Raw genomic sequence first — 21,114 nt, 5'->3', positions numbered from 1 at the left:
TGAAACAGAGAGATTAATTATTCCTGTGATGGTACATGAAACTGGTGGTAGTGGAGTTTGCGTTGGACGTATGTCAGGCTAACAGCTAAGATCAATGTATATAAAACATATATAATAATTAACCAAGACTTGCTGAAGTCAATCTTAAATCATTATTCCACAATAATTCATGGAAGTCTTTCTTCTTGTTTTTTCCTGTGTCGTGCATGAGGTTGATAAGACTAATATTATTTCGTGGGATATTAGAAGGTGTGAGTCATAATAAATAATAATAATGGAATAATCATGCATATGTTGTTGTCGGTGGTGAAATTGAAAGGTAACGTGGAAACGGCAACAGAAGGAATTGGCAGCTACCGAGGAAGATAGGGTTTCAACAGCAAAAGCAGTCTAGGTGAGGCGTAGTGAAGTGTGGTTGCGAGGCAAGGGCGTCAGGGATGGCCCACCAACTGAAGCGACGGAATCAAGCAACGAAGCAACAAGTTAACCCACGCACCATCCAATTAACGTCAGCGTCATTGGCATAATTAATTACTTTACACACAGTGCACATTACATGCACGAATGAATACGTGAAAGTTAAGCCCACTTGCTTCAACCTGCTTTCAACTTTTTTCTCTCTTTTTTTATGCTTTCGAAAAGTTGAATTTTTTTTTTTTTATCAATAACTTGTTTACTTAGGAGTTTCATTTTTTTTCGATATACTATCGTTTTCTTGGAGAAGAACTGGAGCTTCAAAACCTAGGAGTTTCATTTTTTTTCGATATACTAAATGAATCAGGAATACTTATTATTACTTCCTGTATTTAATGTGACATCTAATTTGTATATATCGTGTCCTATGTTTTTCTTTGTTTTCGGCAAGCCATGTCCAAAGGTTGGCTGGGTTCATATGTTGTTTGTTTACCTCGATGAGTTGGTAAGCCGTTACAAAGGTCCATAGATGTATTACAATGAAATCATGGGCCAACTGTATCAAAAAAAAAGAGAGGAAATCATGGGCTAAGCCCAATATCTCCCCCCTTCTTCCAGGCCCAGGTCAACCTCTCCTATTACACCTGCGGTTTCCCGAGAGAGAGAGCGATAAAGATATTAGAGTGGATGAGATTTTTTATTTATTTATATCTAGCATTTTTTAAATATCCTCAACACTTTTTTTTTTTCCAGCACGTGTTTGGTAACCTGCTAAATCTTCATTTTAAAACTTGAGATTCTCACGTAGTATTAGAGATAAGGGGATGCATGAATGTGATATGAACTGATAATTAATAACGCGTCAGTTAGACCTTGTTAGACATGATAAGATGCATGCATGTGACATGGACCGTACAAAATAATTGCACTTTACGTAGAAGATTCTTGTCGACCCTAACCAATTCATCGTACGTTTATGTTGCGCCACTACCTATAATTCCTACCACAGATAATTCTATGATTACAGCAACGTCTTCTTATTTCTTCGGAAATATGCGAGTTTAAAATTTTCGACTGAAATGTTTGCCGAACCATTCGTGAGGTGGTAAATCATATATATATATATATATATATATTCAGTTTAGGTGAAGGATTACTGTAGTTTACGGGATCACCAATGCATTCAATGTACTGATGTATACTTATTTTCCACGTTCAAGAGGATTCGCATTTCAAATATATTTGATGCCTTTTGAACTGATAACAAAGTAAGAGGCGATAAAATGGAATCTAAATTTATTCGGGAGAGATCTAGAGAAAGTTAGTTTGACCTCTTCCTTCGTTGTATTATTATTATTCTTCGCGGATGACTTTTCTAAAACCAGCAAAGCAAATCCACCTGGTTTTCTAGTTGTTTTGTCATTGTTAAACGAGCAGGACCTTTAATGATGATAATAATGAGAAGACCACGACGACGACGACGACATAAGCGAAACTTCAGTTCTTTACCCAAAGTTTAACCGAAACCATTGGCAGACGCGTAACCATTGCTTTTCTTAAAGAATCAGTCTCATGACAGTTATATACCCGGCAGCCATAGAATGAACAAATTAGAGCTTTACAGTCCACACGGGAAAAAAGAAAACTAGGGCACGGAGAAGAAAAACCAGCAAATACTCATACATATAGATTCTCGAACATGAACAACTCTTAAAAAGGCGCAGGGCGCCTTGTTGGTATCCAGTAAGAACAGCTAACAAGTGTGGTTGTGTTATAGAAAACGTGTCGAAGAATTAACTAAAGATCAGTGTCAATAACTGGAGGTCCCCCATACTCGATGAACTGTATTTGCGAGTTCTTTGGCATCTCAATTTCTTCCAACCATCCATACCCATCTTTTTCATCTTCCCCGACTTCGCTCTCTCCATCTGCAACATTAACACCAATGAAACACAGGTCACCAACTGAAGAATGTACAAGACTTTCTCAATGACTGTCCGTAACTAGAGTGAGATTACTTACTGGAAAACGCCGTATAAGGGTGATCCTTGTAGTAAGAGCAATCGCGGCCATCTTCTTGAGAATAAGGAGGGCCAAGAACGTCAAGAACAACTGATGGAGTAATGGCTGTGAACTCATGAATGTTACCCCCAGTTGTGGGATACAAAACTGAAGTATCACATGGGGCAGTAAACACCCTATTAGCTTTTAGCCTCGCCAATCTCACTGCAAAATAAGAATGACAAAATTCAAAAATTCCATTATATAGACATTCCATTTCCAACAAAGTTTCAAAGAGATTGCAAAGATGTATATATATTGAAAAGAATTGATACGCACGTTGAGATGGTTGCCAGGGATTCTTGGGGGCCTCAGGATCAACCCAATCGTAAGACTTGATGTGCATTTTTCCCACCAGAAGCTTACTGAAAACGGTCATGCCCGGATGGTTGTGGAGGGGTATGACTCCGTTTGCAGGTAGGAAGAAGATGCAGAGCTGCATGTTCAAGGAAAAGTTAACCCAAAATTAAGCGTATGTTTTTAAATCAACATTATTGAGCAATGTTGATTAGAATAGAACTTACCGAGAAATTCTTACACTCGTAAATGGTTGTGCTGATGACTCTTGCATTCTCAAAGATCATATTTTCAGGGTTGAAGAACCGCAGATCCAACCCAACATCTTCTGGCTGCATCTTATCTGGATAAAAACATCAAAATAACTTCAAATGAGTCCACCAGCTAGAACGATGAGTCCTCATTCAGAAAGAAAATACATACCCAATCCACACTACATATACTAGACCACATGGATACCGACAAGTACATGAAATCATTCGTCAGGGGAATTACACTGGTTCGTTGTCGTCGATATATAATATGAAATCGATCTAAAAACCACAATATCCATAAAGATTGATAAACAATGTGGTTTACCAAACTCCATAAAGTCCGATCTTATGATTTAGTTATCATTATTTTTGAAATTTTCCTCTTTCCATCTCGTGTCCCCAAGGAAACTCCGAACACGAGCTACCCTCATGGCCCGGTCCTGTTATGATTTTGAACTGTATAACTATCAGATGGGGAAAGCGATGACTATGCTTTTCGACAGGACTAAGGGGCACTGAAATTTTATCAAACCCTTCCATTTGATTCGTTTCTTATTAAAAAAAAAATTTGACAAAGAATGTTTCTTTTTTAATAAAAACAAGCAATGCGGGGTAAAGAAAACGAAAACAATGGGTGGGGAGCTTTCTGGTTTGTACTTTAGTGTAACTGGGGCAAGGAGGCCAAAGTGCACAAAGCACGCTAGCACCAGCTCTATGCCAGCCAGACACCAAAGTAAATCTGACTTGACTCAAAATTTGACATTTAGCAACAAGAGATCAGACAAAAGTAAACATATACTGTAACAAAACACATCATCTCCTGCAAATATAGCAAGTTAGAGTTCAAAATCAGAAGAAAGCAGTACCAAGGATGTCGCGTAGTTTATGAACATCTTCAGGTAAAGGAACTGTTCCTGGGCCTTTGAATGTTTCTCTGCCGGACACAAACAGTTCCTGGAGTGCCTTTGGAACCCTCGGAATTGCCCGCTTAATAATCCCACGGTATGACTTTTTCTTCTTGCTGATAATTTTTCTCACACGACCAACGTTCTTGGCATGTCCAACTCTGATCTTCCCCTGTTTCACCAAACTCGCCTCAGGTTCCACCGACACACCACTTATCTCTCCCTTCATGTCAATCAACTTAGAAAATCTCACAGGCATTTGCACAAAAACTTTAACAACAAGATGCAACAGTCCTCAAGATGAAACAACCCCCGATATCAGAATCTGCTTTCAACTTGATGAATGAGAAAAACAAGTTCAGGAGACAAATTTCCAAACCCAGATTCCAGAAGTGATAAAAGTCGAAACGTTAGGTTTACTATTGCTCCTTTCTTTCAATGATAGAGATGGGGATGCAAAGCAGGGCAGGTTATGGTTGACCAGAAAGCAATAAAATCATCGGTATGGGCAAAGCAGAGCAAAAGTCCGAATACGGAGAGGATGAGATTTCAGGGAATAACGAGGAAAGCAAGAAGATAGGTAGAGTTGATATATATGGATAGATACATTCGAAGAGACAGCGATATAGAGAGAGAGAAATAAAAATAGAAACTTGAAAACCAGGGGCCGTTGGCATTAGGGATAGGAATGAGGCAGCGTTGTCGGAAGAAAACCAGGTGGAAAGAAAAGAGAAAAGCATTATTATTATTTTTTTTAACGCATTTCCGCTTTCCCGCGCCCCATAGATTGTATGGAAACTGGCGGTTAAAGCGACCCCTGTTTTGTTGGTTAAGACGGTATACCCTCGTCGGAATTACCAAAATGCCACTCACGTGGGTGGCTCCACCTACACCCCATGATTACTTCACACGGAAGAGTGTGTGAAGAAAACCATCAACGCACATCAGCATTAAATGCTGGGCCAAGAATTCCATAACCATCTGAATCATGAAAGAGGAAAAATCGTTTATAAAATTGAAGGATTAAAGTTGTATTTTTGACCTTTAAAAGTATTATTTAATTTAAAACTTAATAGGGTATGAAAGAGATATTTATAAAAGAAATCAGCAATTAATCGTGTACAAATAAAAAAGCTCAAGTAAATTTAACTAATTTTATTGGTCCGTAAGAGGTAACTAATGATGTCGAAGGTCGTACATACGTTTACTTTTGATATATTGATTTCACTGAATTGTTTGCTGTTTTATTTAATTTTGATCTAATATTATCTCTAATATTCCATAAATTATTCCAATATTCTTTTTCCTTATGCATTAATAAATGGGAAGGGGCACAGAATCTTTGCAATGTGCTATTTGATTCCCAAAGCGACTGAGCGCACATCTTATCCTCTCGATTTCCAGCCGCACGTAAACACATTATAGTCACACATATATATAAAAATATATATGTATTAATTTCCATAATTATCATCTCCTACCTGCGTCAGAGCCTGTACGCGTGAGAAAAGTACAGCATTTTTCTCTACTATTCTGAAACTCACGCAGCCAGTGGAATAAAAAACTGAGCAGCTAGTTTCCATAATCAAGTCATGCACTTGCTAAATTAGCTCACGATCCGCCAAATGATGGATATTACACGCACCTCGTTCGTACAAAATCACCAAATGGTCCGATAAATGATATCGGACCTTAACATAAAACACATATTGTCCATGATCCTAATTATAAGAATTAATTAATTAATTTAAAAAAATTATAAAAAAGTTAAGTTAGCTATTTGTAATAAATAAGTGTTGTCTTTCTTAAAATATTCTTACTAATTGAGTATTCTGGTTAAAATTATTATTCTTAGAAGGACTATCTTAAAAAATAATATAAATATGAGAGATAAAATAGATTGAGATCTTATATTTAGAACCAAAATAAAAATCAAACAAAATCTTATATTAAGGATTGGAAGTAATATTTAACTAATTAAATTAAATTAAAAAATTAAATGAGTTAATAAAGTTTCAAAAATATGACATATTTAGTTAATTATAAAAAGTATAACACATTTCTTCCAAAAAATCAAAATCAGCTTTTTTAATATCTTCCCTTCCTCTCATATTTGATCATGGTTAAAAAAAATCAATAAAATTAATTTTAAAAAATTAATAAGTATGAAAAATAAATTTTATATTTAAAACCAAAATCAAATTGTATACTAAAGAACAGCATATCAAAGTATCAGAATCATGGATTATTTCTCATCCGATTTAAGGCACATAATACGATTTGAAAGGCAGAATTATGGAAATCTGAAGCTGTTTTTAGTCGATATACTAGACTGACATTTAAATTTTCATTAAAGAAAATATTATCATTAATGAAAGCAGGACAAGTACGTTACAAATATACTCGTCAGATCCTGATGACCTGCTCATATAAAGATGGTGTCGTTCCATTTAAAAGATGATGTGAAAACAATGACGGAATAGGGATCCAGTCCCCCCCAGTTGCTCGGATTGTACGAGGGACGGAGTTATATGGAACAGTCAGCTTCCAGGTGCAATGTATTAGCGGAAAGTTGAGCTCCGATTCCCAGAAGCTGGAAATGCCTGACGTCTTCTCGCCGGAGCAAATTCTTTGGCCAAATCGCTTGTTTGTCCCTGTCCTATTGTAGAATTTTTCTTCTTGCTACCAGAGTTGCCCTGCCGCCGCCTGAGACTACCATCTTCAGCATCCTCCTCCTGCAAAGTTGCGTCTTCTGCATCTTCTCCAAACTTAACTTGCTGCCTCGCAGCTTCGTAATCAAATGGCATCACTTCCAGTAACCCCCGGGACTCTTCAGTTTTACTGGCTAGTCTATTTCTACTATTTTGTGTCTTTGACTGAAAACATTTTTGGAAGCTTGATGACAGTTCTGATAGAGACATTGGTTCATCTTCATTCTCTTTACCTGAAGTGGACACTACAGAATTTCTCTCCATGTCCTCCTTTGTGCTTTCTGGATTATTGTTCGCAGTATCCTCTGGGTCAGTATCAGATTCAAGTAGAATAATCTCATCTGCAGTGGAGGCAGAAACAGGATTATCGGAAACTGGGTTTTGGGAAGTCAAAGCTTCACTTTCAGCGGCTGCTACACCAGGATTTTCTTCAACTATTTTTGACTTCTCACTGCTGCCCATAAACGAATGGAAAGGAAGACTGACTGAAGATCTAATCTGCTCCAGCTTGGCCTCTTCCTTGCCCTAAAAAATAACAAAAGATTAAGTGAAGGAATCCCATGAAACACACTACTTGTATGTTGACACTGATGTTTTCTAAAACCGACTCCAGCAGGCAGCAGTGTGTGCTTTATGCTTAGGAAGTCAGAAAATCCTAAACCGCTACAAAATAAGTGGATACAGAAATAACAACAAAACAATTCATACAATTTGACATGCCTCAGCAAATTATTTACTTATCAGTTTGTTACGTCTCACCCAATTGCGAAATGCAAATAACGGCCAGAAAGAATAAAAAAGCAGGTAAAAGGTTTGCATCGCGTGAAACTGAAACACATCCTTTGAATGGAAGTCCCATCAAAGAAAGATTACTTTTTTGCTAGCATCAAGCTTCCGCTTTGAAGCTGAACTCCCAAGAAGTACCCCAAAAGCACCAGCAGGCTTTTTCAGCACCTGAACAGTTGCTTTGTGACCCTGTCAACAATTGAGCACCAGTGAGACTGATGCCCTTACTCAGGTCAAGACGTCAAAATAAACAAATGAATAGTTAAAACTTCCACAACCTTTTCAGTGGAAGAGGTACTGACAGCAGCATTCCTGTCCTTCTCTAAAATAGTGAGACTATCCCTTGTAACCTCTGAAGTGAGAGTATCAGACTTAATAGATTCTTCTCCATTTTTAACTTGCTGCTGAGAAGTGCCCTGTTTAGGATGGACAGAAAAAGCTGATTTTTCCATGATATTAGAACAGGTACCACCTTCAACTCCATCATTTCCCCTTCTTGTATTTGCAACATCTGAGTTAGGCATATCCTGTTGGGGAGCATCAGTTCCATCTCTAAGAGGTACTGCATGATCCGATCCCTGCAAATCATCAAATTTTTTTAGGGGTTTAAAAATCATCATATTGGTCCATAAAAAGAAAAACGGAGCCCCAAAAAAGAAAACTATGATCATAAAACCCTATTCTTGTTAAGCACCAAACAGTTGAGGAACAGTCTCTGAACACTGGAAACCAAGATATTCAAAAGATTCTGAACGCATCTAGTAAGACTTGTGGCCTCTGTACCTAGCTTAATTACCGATGCCTATAAGACTAAACTAGGTGCAGTTCTTAAGGTGTTCACTACCAAGTTCTTCAATAAGCACATGAAATGGGGAAAAGAATTCCATAAATGGCCCAAGCATAGTGTCAATTGCATCAAAATGTGTATTTTTATTAGGAAACCAAATAGCAAAAACAGGGTTGTGTAAAAACTAAGAACTGAACCCGAATTGATATGATCAGACTTGAGATGAAAATGCACATTACCAATAACGGTCAGTATTGCAGTCATTTACACTTTCTACTTTATGCTAATTGTAAAATAAAGGACGAGCATACATAAAAGAATCACCTAACCTAACCAGTTGATGTCACCCTTTAAAACACAACTTACAGTTGCAAGACGTCCCTCCTTCAACTGCTGAGCAGCAGCTTCAAAAGCAAAAGCATTTTGCATGGAATTCCTAACAATGTTGACTATAGTATCAAGATTGCGCTCAATATACGGGTGCTTTGATTTTAGCATTCTGCGAAGCTTGCTTGTAGTAACAGGCATCTGCTTAGCTTTGAAATAGGTAAAAACAAAGTATAAACGTCACATGTAATAGAAGGGCTACCTTTAGAAGGAAAACAAGAGAAAAGCGGGCACAAAGTTCATTTACCAATTTCAATAAGTGTTTTATTTGGCAAGACATATCCAGTACTCTCATCCTCAGTACGAGCAACAACATCCCGCCATTCACAAAGCCCCTGCAAGCCACATAACAGAGAATTTAAATTTAATAGCAGTGGACAGGGAAAATATCCAGAGTGGAAGCAATAAATGCCATCATTTTTTTTTTCATTTCAGATGTTTTATCATTCATTAATAATATAATCCTTGTAGAACGGTGTTCAATCCAAGCATGCGGGATACCGCCTAGTACTTCAGACTTTAAGAACACCAAAACCATTACCACCACCTTAGATCTAACTTTATAATTTATAACTGTGCTTGAAAGGTCCACAATGGACAAATCTACAGGCAAAGGCAAACCTTTGATGGAGTACGGAAGCAAATCTGACATTTCATATGAAAGAAAGGCCAAAAGAGAAATTAATCTACAAAAACATGAGTCAAAGGGTGGCAGTTTTACACTTTTGTGTGCAACTGGCTCCTGAAGAAAAAATCCTAAATTCTAGAAATCATAACAATTACTTTTTTTTAAGGTAAAGTTCCATATTCTGATGAACTGAATAAATAACACTTTGACTTCAGAACTTATAAACCAAAGTCCACCTCAAATGATGTTTATATAGGTTTAAAAGACATTTCCCCACATTCATTATTGGGAAGGATAAAAAATGGAACGCAAATAAATAATAAATTGAAGAGGATCTTACCGAAACAATTGCGAGCTGCTGAGCGTTAAAACCAGCGCTCTGCAACCTGCATCAAGAACATAACCATGAGATTTGAAATGCAACAAAATGAAATGCTAAAACTATAAAAGATTTTCATTCAACAAAGGAACAAACCCATAAATATAGAGGTAAGAGTTCTCTGTCAGAAGTTCTTTCTCATATAACTGCATACAGATATCGCAACTGCGTTTGTAGACCTATCAGTAAAAGGAAACACCATTTAGAGGACAAAAATATTACACCAGCTGCCCAGTTATTATTGCATCAGCTTAGAAGTTTAGGATTCAAAATTCAAAAATTGTCCTCACTAAAATAACAAGGAAAGGCCACTTCCTATAAATCAAGGAAAGAGTTGATGAATCACATGAGCATCTAACTGCTTGGATCCAGGCTTAGCAACAAAGCTAATCAACAAAATATGACAATCTGCTTAGATATGCCAATAGCTTGAAAACTTACTCTTAAAAGCCAAATGTTACCATGACCAAGTCATACAGAAAATACTTATAACAACAAAAAAACAAAGGTCCCAAACCACAAATAGATTGAATATCCCGCGGCTTTTTATTCTGTTGGCTTTTGATAATATAAATCCGTAATGATAATTTTCAAAAACATTCCTTCCATTGCTAATATAAAAGGAACATGTAGATCCAGAAAGCATCCGACCATATGAAATGCTTTTCAATGCTTCTATAACTGCAAGATAAATAAATTCACTAAAATCCTCAACTTCTCTTAACATCTAATTATTAATATCCATTCCAAGTAAAAATCTTCAATCCAACATAAAATATCAGATTTTGCAATTTAGCAAAACTCAAATCCTTTAAACAAATGTCATTCTAAACAAAATTCAAGTGCACGGCAACTTCTATCACACTTATAACAAGCAATTCTAAGAATGTTCTTCCGCGGTACATTTGTAACAGAACCTACATAACAATTGCTTCATGAAGACCACAACATTTCCTAACAGGTCCTTAATCTGGTTCAAATACAATTCCTGAACACTACGAGCATGCAAGGAAGATACTCAACACAATTATGTAAGTATGATTAATCGACAGAATCCACAGGCAGAAGTTTTTGGAGTTCACAGGGGTTACCTCCAGCAGAGGAGCATCAGAACTACCAGCCTCCTTAGGCAATTCAAATAACTTGATTTTCATTAAATCATAAATATACAGCAGATAATGTGTATCTTCTCTGGCATATCTGTCATCAGAATAATAATTCATTAGATTGCAGTGATCAAATCACTGGGGTGGCATGCTCTTCGTTGTCACACACAAACCTCAAAGCTTATATTGCTAATATGATAACGATACAAATAATAATTACCAAGCACCAATACAAATAATACCCAGAACTCGCATTTAAGAAAGAAGAAACGATCAAGAACAAACTAGAAGATACAATTAACCGCAATTTGATTTGTTATTTACTGCAATGATTGGGACAAGCTTATTTGTCTTAGAACCAACCATCAAATAGAGGGAATCAAAGAGTGCCTCACGAGATGCCTAGCCATTTTCAAGCAGTTTAACAAATAAGCGTCTACATTAATTTTTACCAATCTTGGATCCTCTACAATTCAGGGATAAATTTACAACATGCAAGTGGAAAGAGACAGACAAATCAACAACACGGTGTAGGGAAAAGCAAATTCAAATATTGGATGCAGGAGAGAAAAATCCCTAGCATTGGAATCAATTTGGGCTCTCTCCCCAACTACACCCCCGTGCAGCACTTTAAGCATATAATCAATTATTTTACCATCACCATAAAAGAGATCCCTAGTCAGCCCAGGGAAGCATAAACCTTGGTAACTAGAAAATTAAAGAGCAAGGCTTTCCAACATCCAAGGCGGGTTCCAGAGGTGTGTTTGGTACTGACCACAGAATTAAACCTTGCTAATTTTAAAAAAAAAAAAAATTACAACTATACGTTCAAGAGGCAGGGCAGGTTCTATTTAATATCCACCTGGAAAGACAAATTTTTAACATTCTTAATTTTGATGTTATAGCCATAGGACTCCAGGATTGTTTACTGATATTTATTCTTGGAGATCAAATGCCAGATTTACATTTAAAAGAAAGAGGCAAGCACGGGGCAAAACACAGCAAATCATGGATTGAGTGTGATGAGTTCAAAACACAACAGCACCTTAACATCTCATCAGGCAGAGGGCGCAGCCTCCAATCAGCGTTTTGATATCTGCAAGAAGTTTACTCATCAGCTTAAAAAATGTAGGATCGAACAGAAGGAATAGTCGTGATGTAGGAATTAGTATTGGACTTCAGTAAATACAACATGTGAAAGACTTAATAAAATAATAAAATAAATAGATGGATAACCAGAGGGAAGGAGGAGTGAGCTTACTCTTTGTTCGCAGTAACCTCACAAAAGTAATGCAGAAGATATTCCAAACTATTTCTTTCCAATTTCAATACTCTTGAGGCCTGAGCAATGAATTCAACATTGATTAATTCCCTTTCAAGAAGGAGATAGTGAAGGCAGATTGAAGAAAAAATCAATCAACAATAACACAGGTAGAGAAAATACAAGATATCCTCCAGAAAACAAGACAATGCATCATGCCCACATGAAAAGCGCACAATCATTGGCAATTTAAAAAAAAGACACGAAAGAAATAAAGAACAGAAAAGCGCAGATACTGAAACTTTCCAGGATCCTCTGAATTGATGGGAAAAGATTTGCAAAAGTTTGCGAGCATATTACAGTAGCAAGACATTGTAGGCAAATCCATTGAACATGTCTCAAATAGTGATACAAACAAGATGACCAATTTCAGAACTTAAAAAATAATTGGACCAGGGTTCAGAATCTAATTTGGTTATGATCATTTTCAAGCAAATTCTTTTCAAGACTGCAACAATATGATCATATATTCTTGCTAGTGGATGGCCCAGAACTAGAACTCATCCCAACAAAACACAACACTTGACTAGTGCAGGCCTAATTCATATGGTAGTGGTAGTAAAGAATTTAGTTCTTGCCCTCAACACCTTGTCATACCCTGCAAATGAGGGTCAGCATAATGAAATATGTTACACAGAAAATAATACCATTGCAAAAATAACATTCACCACAAAAATGATTTCCTGGAAATTTCACGGGGAAGGAACTCAGCAATGGAAATTATAATAATTTCACAAACCTGGCCAGTGTCAAATAAATTGCAAACATAAATGCCAAAATCTCGTTGAAGCCAAATGATATCTCGATCGGCTCCATGCATGACCTAATTAAGCATTTGAAAAAACCAAAAAAAAAAAAAAGTCAATAAACTGAGGCAAACTAGAGCTGCAAGCCGGCAGCAAGAACTGTTCATGTGCAACAGACCTTCTTTATGGAAGGATCCTTGAATACTTCCCTTAGATAGGGCCCAACATGAATCCGAAGCCTCAAAGTGTCCACAACAAAATCTTCAGTCCTGGTTGAGATTTGCATCAAGCAAGTTAAGCCTTGGAAGGACCGATATTGATTATGTTCCAAATCCACCTATACATTTCAAACCAAGACAAAGATATTAGATGAATAGGAATTTCTATATTAATTCATTTTTTAGGATATTTCAGCCCAACATATAAGGATTCTATAAAGACAAGTAATCCCTCCAAGAACCCCATTTTCCACATTCTTCCCTTAAAGGCAAGTCTCCCAAGAAGCCACCTCCTTACCACTAGTATACAGGTGTCTAGATTCCCATAAACTAGCAAATAGCTGACATCTTCCAAACAATCTAAAAGTTGCTTTCCCTTACCGTTCCCGTTCCCTACCACCCATTCCCACCGACTAAATGCAGTGTTGACGTTATATGCAATTCCTATAGCGCCTTCAAAGGCCAATGTTTATATACGCAACAAAACTACTGGAGCACCACGCATCATTGCAGTTACACATACTGAAAACAATAGCATAAAGGATAGTAACATGCCATGCTAAAATTAAGGGAAGCAAGCTCCCCAAAAAAAAATGATCAAGGATTTAGCGGCAAGCGGTTGATCATAAAAATGCACAAAAGTTTTCAACAAAATATCATAAACATCACTCATATTTTACCGCAAATTCATTAACAGCACGCAGCTTTGCAGCCAATTCCTTCAAACCTTTGACATCCTCCACAAGTTTGAAAGGGGTGGATTCCAGTGGGGAAGGCTGCCTAGGTTGAAAATCCCCAAGATCTTTGTCAACGAAATCCAATACAGAGAGTTTCTCCTGAACGAAAAATTAATAGCTAATTAAAAAAGACCATGGAATAAAACCAACATGTAAAACAAGAAAAGATAAGTGAAATTATGAAAAGGCTATAGAAATGCCCCATTCACATGCATCATTTTTTTCTGCTGGGAAAAAAGGCTACATGAGGAAAGCCCTGGATTTTAATTAATGTCTCTTCAAATGTAACGGCCGATTTTCTGCTCAAAAATAAAGCTTTGTGCGAAGCGCTTCAATACGACAATACTATCCATATTTTTCCCTCAATTATCCCTTTGACATGGTATGCGAAGTCTCAAGAAGACTCGTTTTTTCTCCCTAGGAACTCGATCGCATCCTTTACAGAGTGAGTGAATCAAATAACCAAAAAGAAGAAAAAAGATTTAACAATATATGTTGTCATGAAAAATCAGAGAACTAACCAGCGGATGAATAAACCTCTGGCCATCATCACTCCTCTGCAACCAAACATGCTCAAAAGGCTGGTTCGAATTATTGACTAGAATGTTATACTCATCCTGAGGTCTCCTAATTGTTGGTATATGAAACGGAACCTTTGGCTTCGACCCAGTCGTTTTCCTGTCCTTTGCGGCCACTTTAACACAGGAGGCAGGAATTGAATCTGGCTCCTCTACTTTCCCAGCTCCCGGATAACTAGCTCCTTTCTTCTTCTTCTTCCCATAAACCAACTGGAACCCGTCGTCCGAGTCGGGCAATGAACTCGTAGGACGCCCTGTCTCCTCCTCTTTCTTCCTTATCCTAAGAAACTCATCGAAGGACACATCGAACCGCTCAAAAACCTCGTCATTCACATTAACCAGCCAGTCATATGCATCGTCGATATCCATGGGTAAATCAATCTCCTTGCCCCATAAATGCGCCGAGCTGCCGATGGCTTCCAGCATTGTCTGAGATTTTTTCGCAATTTCTCCAATTGGTTTCTTAAATTCGTCGAAGTTGTAGTAAAAGTGAAAGTCTTTGTCCGAAGGTAAGCAACGGGAAGAACCTGAAAGCTTGGCGGCTGACGAAGACAAAGGGCCGGCCGATAAATTGTGTAAAGTACTCGCCCTGGTTGTGGGCTGAGATTGATCAACGTCCATGGCGTCCTGACTCATCGTGATGGCCGAGATTGGTGAAGGGTTTAGGGCTAGGGTTTTAGTCTAAACATCGCCATCGCTGGGTGTGTGCTTCTTCCCACCTGTGCCCTCGCGGGAACAGCGGGCGGGTCTCAAACATATATGTTTATGTCACGTGCCATCGGCCGTGAGACTCCACGTGGCGATTAAATTCTTTACTGATAAAGAAATCGGAGGAGGAGTTTTAATTCCACCTTTATTTATCGCTAAACAAAATTTTATATCATGCTTTTCTCCGAGATTTTATTTAGTATAAAAATATTTAAATCCATAAATTATACTGGATTGCGTTGAATTGAGTTGGATAATTGGATGAAAGTTTTTCTAGTGTCAAGTACTTTTCAGACATTGTACTCGGATTGCAAATTTTGATTTGATTCGATGGATGACGGGCAATGAAGGTAAGAGATCTTAATGGATGAACATTGGATAAAAATTTTCTTCTTGGTTTTTTTTTTAACCTGAAATGAACATTCTTCGTCGAGAGTCTTGTTTCTTTCTTTTTTTTTTTAATTCCTCCTTTCCACCTATAGATAAAAAAATGGATGATTAAGAGTAACATTTTGTAAAATTATTATTAAAATTTTACAGATTAATTTTTTATTATATGTGAGAACTATAATGATTTAAGATGGAAAAAAATTATGAGATATTATATCCGAACTCTATTTTTATCTAAAAGTTGAAAAGGATTATGAGAAGAAAAGCAGAAAGATTGTGATTTTAATAGAATAATAAAATTTAAATAAAATTCTTTATAATTATCACCTCCGATCCTTAATATAAAACCATGTTTGATTTTTATTTTGGTTCTAAATATAAAACCTCAATCCACTTTGTCTCTTATATTTACTCAATTTTTTTCAAAATAGTCCTTCTAATAATTATAGTTTTAGTCAATACAATTGGTTATCAAGGATATTTTAAAAAAGACAACATCTATTTAGAACAAATAACTAACTCAACTTACTTCTTTAATCTCCTCAAATTAATTAATTGGCTCTTATAATTAGAATCAAAAGTAGTATTATGTAAAATTCTTTGATCACACTCGCTATGTGTCCTCTGTTTTATATAATAATCATTCAAGACTAAACTTATATAAAAAAATTAAAACACATGATTATAATTAATTGAATAAGTTGATATGATAATTATAAAATACTCGATATAAGTAATTATTAGCTGCAGTGGATGATAATTTTAATAATATTATTTTGTCTGGTTTACAAGGAGGGAACTTGGGATCCGTGGGATTTGATCAATGGCTGTTGTGCCCGCAATTGTAGCACACTTCCTCATGAGGAGGGGGAACAAAGAAAAACCATGCGCGCAGAAGGTAGTTTTCTCGTAAACGACTTTTTTTGGGAGGGGCCCACAAACAAAAATGAGGGGGCACGCAACAGAGGCAATCAGCGGCTCCGGGACCCGGTTTTTGTGTCCCCTCCTCGGCGTCCCAAACCCACGAACTCAAAAGTCTGAACTTCCCTCCTCCTCCCTATAAATCCCTTCACTCTCACTTTAACACCCATCATCTTCCCACATCCGCTTCAAATTTAAACAATTCAGCTGCTTATCTTGCTCTCTGTGTTCCCATGGCTTCCCTGATTCTTCTCTTTTCTGAGGTCGTTCGCAATCATGAGCTTGATGCTGCGTCTCTGTTAGCGGCGTACCCTCCTCCTTCCTCTTCGCTTTCTTCCTGTGCTGCCGCCACAAAATCGCTGAGAAATCAGAGCGATAGGCGCAAAAGCCAGACTTCTGAAGATGCCGTGGAGATGAACAATCCATTGGAGTCAAGAATCTGTGTTGATTTTGTATGGCCTTGATTTCTCAACGTCGTGTCTGCTCTTAAATTCCATTGGAAACGAGCTTTCTGTAGTGGCATGTGTATATATCAGTTATCATCTCTTCTTCTTCTTCTTTTAATTTTAGAGGGTTACAATGATATGAAAACTTCGCTCTCCTATTCTCATCTTCGTCTCGTTGTCTTCAATTTATTTTATATCTTATAAATTCATTTATGATTAAAAAAATACTTATAAAACCCAAATATTAAAAATAATATTCATGCCTGTGAATATTTCAGGCCACCTAGCAACGAGTATTGCCCCATTTTTTCGTGCCGGGGTGCATTTTGTAATTTTGGAGGTCTTTTTTTTTTTACAAAAATTTTAGGCAGAACTCAAACCAAAAACCAAAGAATGATTCTTTCTAAGTGATACTAATATTAGGCAAGGTACATGTAGGGTGTTTAGATCAAACTAAATCATAATTTGAAAAATAGATTCTGGAGAGAACAGATTTCGGAGAAAATAGATTTTATAACAAAGTGATTATGAGAAATAAGAGTTCTTGAATAGTTGTTACCATAAGTACTTTTTACATGTACAAATTACTAAAAAAGATAATAAATTAATATGATAATTATATAAAGGATATATTTTATAATATATTTTGATTTGAAAAAATGAAATTATTAATAAAATAATTTTTACTAACATAATTAATAATATATAAGATAATATAATTAATAAATAATTAATATGTATATATATTTATAAATTATAAGATTAAATAGTGAAGAACCGAGTGTGAAATGAAGAGTGAGGCATCAATTATGGAGGTTGTTTTGTCATATGCTGTTAGGCCCACACCAACGTCTAGAAAATTTGAGCTAGAAGCAATTTCAAACTATTTCCACCGAAACCATGGTTTTGGGGTTCAAAACCATCCCCAAACCATGGTTTCACATTTTCTGCCCTTGTTTGGCTGGTTTCTTCCTCAAACCATGGTTTGGAGGAACATCCAAATAGGGCTCATTGAGGTGTTTGGATAAAAACCAAACCATGGTTTCAAACGCATTTTTACGGTTGACGAAGTAAATATGTGGAGGAATTTATCTCGTTTTATAAAAAAATACTTCTGAAATAACGATTTAAAGGTTGTCAAACACCCCCTTTATCTCAAACGTTAACCTAGACACTTCTATTCAGCACCAAACACCGTGATGGGAAATTGAACCCTTCTTTTTTTTAGCGAGAGGGTGTAATTCCTGTCACTCAACCCAATGGATATTTTGGAGGTCATTTTTGTAACGCAGGGTATGAAGCCCATGCAAAAACACCATCTGGGCTCCAAGAAAAATGATCGGGCGCAATCATCTCCGGCTGAAAATTCAAGTCAAGGGATTAATTGGGAATCATAGACAATTTTGAAGCCCCCTCACAGACAATAAGATGTTGTATTGATACACTGATTATGATTTTTAACTAGTACAGATTCAGAGAGTTTTTTTTACTTTATCTTGTGTTGGAGATAACCAAAGTTACAGCTACTGTTGAAGCATGTTATAATTTTAGTAATTTTCAGTATAAAACCAAACACGTGTATTAAAAAAGACACCCACATACATAAATATATATCACTAATAACTAATAATTCATCATTTCTTGGAGCAACTCTGATTTCCTGTGGGGCCAGGTGACGATTAATGGGGTGTATCCTACTTGATAGGGACCTTTAACTTGCATTTGAATCGGATTACAGTAAAACTAGGGAACAAATCACAAGGGACGAAGTATTCTGACCTTAACATAACGTCAGTAAGCAGATCTTTTTGACCCAACTGCATCGCGGAACAAAATGGACATCACCGTCGGCTGGCAAGAACTATGCTTAAGAGGAGGGGGGAAAAAAAGCAAAGAAAGAAAGACCTATACGATATTACAGGGACCCAGGCACCAGGTTTAGAATAAGCGTTAGGCTCCGGTGAGCCATGCCAATCAGATTGTAGCAGTAATTTTCCTGATTTAGACGAAACATCGTTAATCAGCCTATGTTATTGACCAATTTAGTTAATCAGTCCCTGCCCATCTAATCCGGGGCACCATGAATCTCAAGTCAGCGAGAAGAGGGGATAAAGTGCTTGTAGGATGGCATTGACTATTGAGTGCAAAAGAGGTGAACGTGAAGACCGCTGGCTTCGTCTAGAAGGTGGCACAAATAAACTCACTCATCCATCGATGGTGTGGAGAGGTTCACGAACCATATATAAAAAGTTACAGCACGTTAAAACTATGAGCTTTGGGTCAAGGGGCGAGATCCGCGAGTTTTGGGCATGCCACAAGGGTCCTTACATCTTCTCCCCACCATGAAGCAACATCATTTCTTATTCAAAATTTCCCCTTCATGAACCTTCTTCTTTTTTCTTTTTAAACCGACCGTTTGTCGATCATGTTCGATTGTAGACGGCATGTTAAGTTCAAATAAAGGTACTTGTATTAGCGAACGAATCAGCGTTTATCCTTTTCTATAAATTTACCTATAATTGTTTGATATCTCATTTTTATTTAATCGTTAAAGTCCAGGCAGATGATAATTTTCTTTGTTGGAATAAAATTGAAATAATAGCCATTCTCCAACAGCAGGGAAAAACAGAGTGAAGTGTATTACCCATTGACCCCAGAAACACAGAAAAAAACAGAGTAAACGCACAACGAAATGGAGCACACAGAGAAAACCATTCATCCCAGAAGCACAGGAAGGAAAACAGAGTAAGCATACAACGACATGGAGCACACAGAGATACCATTCACCTCAGAAGCACACGGAGAAAAACAGAGCAAGCACAGAAATGAAACAGCGGGAAGAGGAAAAAAAATTTAGACCATTTCTCGATTTGTGCGTGTCATCCTTGCGCAGGGGCCATGCTAATCTTCTCTGTATCGTTCCAATTTTATCGGATGTCCCCGAAAGGACGTTCTAAAGCGCTGCAGCAAGTCTATATAAACCACGATACAGTTATAATCGTGAGCGATGTGGGACTTCTGAGGGCTCTTCTTGAAAACTGCAGCGAGTTGCCCACTCCTCTACAGGTCCAAGCCTCGCCTCCTGGAGCTGGAAGGAAAGCAGTGAAACATGAATGTGTGAGGAAGGGGATGGAAGATGAACAGTATAAAAGCCTTTTGACGCATATTTTATTGATATTTTAGGTACAGGAAATAGGAATCATACCTCTATCCGTAGGCATTCTGTCGCCTTGCCGGTTTTCTTGAAGTTCTCATGGGACGCTTGATTTATTGAATCGTCTGCCCCGTGCCCAGCCCCCCATGCATTAATGGCTTGAGGACGTGTCAAGTCAAAGAACAAGCACACATCATGAGTTCTCAACCAAATACTGCTTTACTGACAGACTTGCAGCTTGAGAAAAATCCCAATCGGATCATAACTAGATAGATCTCTCCCTTCCTAGTTGTCACTTGTCAGCCAGTAACCTGTTTTATTGACTGACGAAATGTTAAAATTAATGCCCCAGAATATGAGCTGTTTGTTTGACGGAGGATATGCCGGTGGGTTTTAAAACAAAAATCCCAAGGCGTCCAAAAGACGGAAGCACTGCTTTACTTTGGGCAAGTTGAACGAAGAACGGTAAAGAAGAATGATAACTGCAGCCTCAAACATTATTTCGTCTGCTATTTCTCTCCTTTGGAACATTAATCATAATGCCTTGCCAAAAATCTCGTGTGCGTTTTTGAGAGACAAGATTCAGGTAAACTTTGAAGACTTTGAGGCGCTGCGCTGAAGAAAGGGGGTTAAAATGTATCCCATTTGCCTAAACGTGTTGATGAGAATTATTATTATTATTGTAAACATTATATAAATATGATAAATAAATTATATTGAAATCTTGTAACTAAGACCAAAATAAAATTCAAGTAGACTCTTCTGTTAAAAACAAAAGGTAGTATTTTTTTGGCCCGTGACAAATAATATAAATAGTACACGTGTAGAGGAGGATAAGTGCACGTCCCACTCGTTTTTTTAGTTTTTAAGAATAATTTACGAGGCCTTAGCCTTGGGCTTTATAGCATTCCTTCTGCTCAACGCTCTTTTCAAACCCCACTTTACAAGTATTTTGATAGTTATTGATTGATGATTAGGAGGTCTTTAGAAGCACTCAAGAGTATTTTTTCGTAAAACGAGATAAATTTCTTTATGTATTTGTTTTATGTACTGTAAAAATATTTTTAAAACTATAATTTTGATTTATTCATATTTGAAATTCAAGTCAGTGCAGTTAGGTTTTGATATGTGAAAACACTTACATTAGTCAGTTTCTATTTTATTTAATTTGTTAAAATAC

The 21,114-nt window shown here is 37.0% G+C and overlaps 2 protein-coding genes and 1 non-coding gene across 4 annotated transcripts; all 3 read right to left on the bottom strand.

Moving 5' to 3' along the window:
- Positions 1 to 1,970: 1,970 nt before the first annotated feature.
- LOC114719907 (plant cysteine oxidase 2) lies at positions 1,971 to 4,474 on the bottom strand. Its single transcript, XM_028905478.1, has 5 exons — positions 3,893 to 4,474; positions 3,000 to 3,115; positions 2,755 to 2,911; positions 2,437 to 2,640; positions 1,971 to 2,342 (listed from the first exon to the last, which is right to left on the bottom strand). The coding sequence occupies exons 1-5, from the start codon at positions 4,188 to 4,190 to the stop codon at positions 2,212 to 2,214; spliced, it is 906 nt and encodes a 301-aa protein (XP_028761311.1). The 5' UTR covers positions 4,191 to 4,474; the 3' UTR covers positions 1,971 to 2,211.
- Positions 4,475 to 6,299: 1,825 nt separating this feature from the next.
- On the bottom strand, positions 6,300 to 15,024 carry LOC114719906 (protein RRP6-like 2). 2 transcript variants are annotated; one of them, XM_028905477.1, is made up of 15 exons: positions 14,843 to 14,917; positions 14,259 to 14,744; positions 13,681 to 13,836; positions 12,961 to 13,119; positions 12,776 to 12,859; positions 11,977 to 12,056; positions 11,761 to 11,811; positions 10,701 to 10,809; positions 9,706 to 9,788; positions 9,571 to 9,616; positions 8,850 to 8,937; positions 8,582 to 8,751; positions 7,707 to 8,006; positions 7,516 to 7,617; positions 6,300 to 7,167 (listed from the first exon to the last, which is right to left on the bottom strand). In XM_028905477.1, the coding sequence occupies exons 2-15, from the start codon at positions 14,739 to 14,741 to the stop codon at positions 6,493 to 6,495; spliced, it is 2,586 nt and encodes an 861-aa protein (XP_028761310.1). In that variant the 5' UTR covers positions 14,742 to 14,744; positions 14,843 to 14,917; the 3' UTR covers positions 6,300 to 6,492. The 2 variants fall into 2 exon arrangements, with proteins under 2 accessions (XP_028761310.1, XP_028761309.1); XM_028905476.1 differs by having other exon boundaries at positions 14,259 to 15,024.
- Positions 15,025 to 19,627: 4,603 nt separating this feature from the next.
- Positions 19,628 to 19,730, bottom strand: LOC114719923 (U6 spliceosomal RNA). Its single transcript, XR_003737944.1, has one exon. It is a non-coding gene; the product is annotated as a U6 spliceosomal RNA (small nuclear RNA).
- Between the last annotated feature and the right edge of the window lie 1,384 nt (positions 19,731 to 21,114).

The sequence above is a fragment of the Neltuma alba genome, unplaced genomic scaffold (assembly GCF_004799145.2).
Source record: "Neltuma alba isolate B1F8T4 unplaced genomic scaffold, ASM479914v2 tig00011958_pilon, whole genome shotgun sequence".
In the NCBI taxonomy this organism is placed as follows: Eukaryota; Viridiplantae; Streptophyta; class Magnoliopsida; order Fabales; family Fabaceae; genus Neltuma; species Neltuma alba.
Note: the sequence above shows the minus strand (reverse complement) of the source record. Positions and strands in the feature narration are given on the sequence as shown.

What these genes read in the sequence shown, in the direction of transcription:
- LOC114719907 (XM_028905478.1), bottom strand. Translation starts at nt 4,190, where the DNA reads ATGCCTGTGAGATTTTCTAAGTTGATTGACATGAAGGGAGAGATAAGT. An exon ending in ACGAGTGTAAGAATTTCTCG is followed by an intron (nt 2,912 to 2,999) that starts GTAAGTTCTATT and finishes TTGAACATGCAG; the next exon opens with CTCTGCATCTTCTTCCTACC. An exon ending in CCCTTATACGGCGTTTTCCA is followed by an intron (nt 2,343 to 2,436) that starts GTAAGTAATCTC and finishes TTAATGTTGCAG; the next exon opens with ATGGAGAGAGCGAAGTCGGG.
- LOC114719906 (XM_028905476.1), bottom strand. Translation starts at nt 14,951, where the DNA reads ATGAGTCAGGACGCCATGGACGTTGATCAATCTCAGCCCACAACCAGG. An exon ending in TCTTACCTCTATATTTATGG is followed by an intron (nt 9,617 to 9,705) that starts GTTTGTTCCTTT and finishes TTCTTGATGCAG; the next exon opens with GTTGCAGAGCGCTGGTTTTA. An exon ending in AGGAGGGACGTCTTGCAACT is followed by an intron (nt 8,007 to 8,581) that starts GTAAGTTGTGTT and finishes GATGATTTGCAG; the next exon opens with GGATCGGATCATGCAGTACC.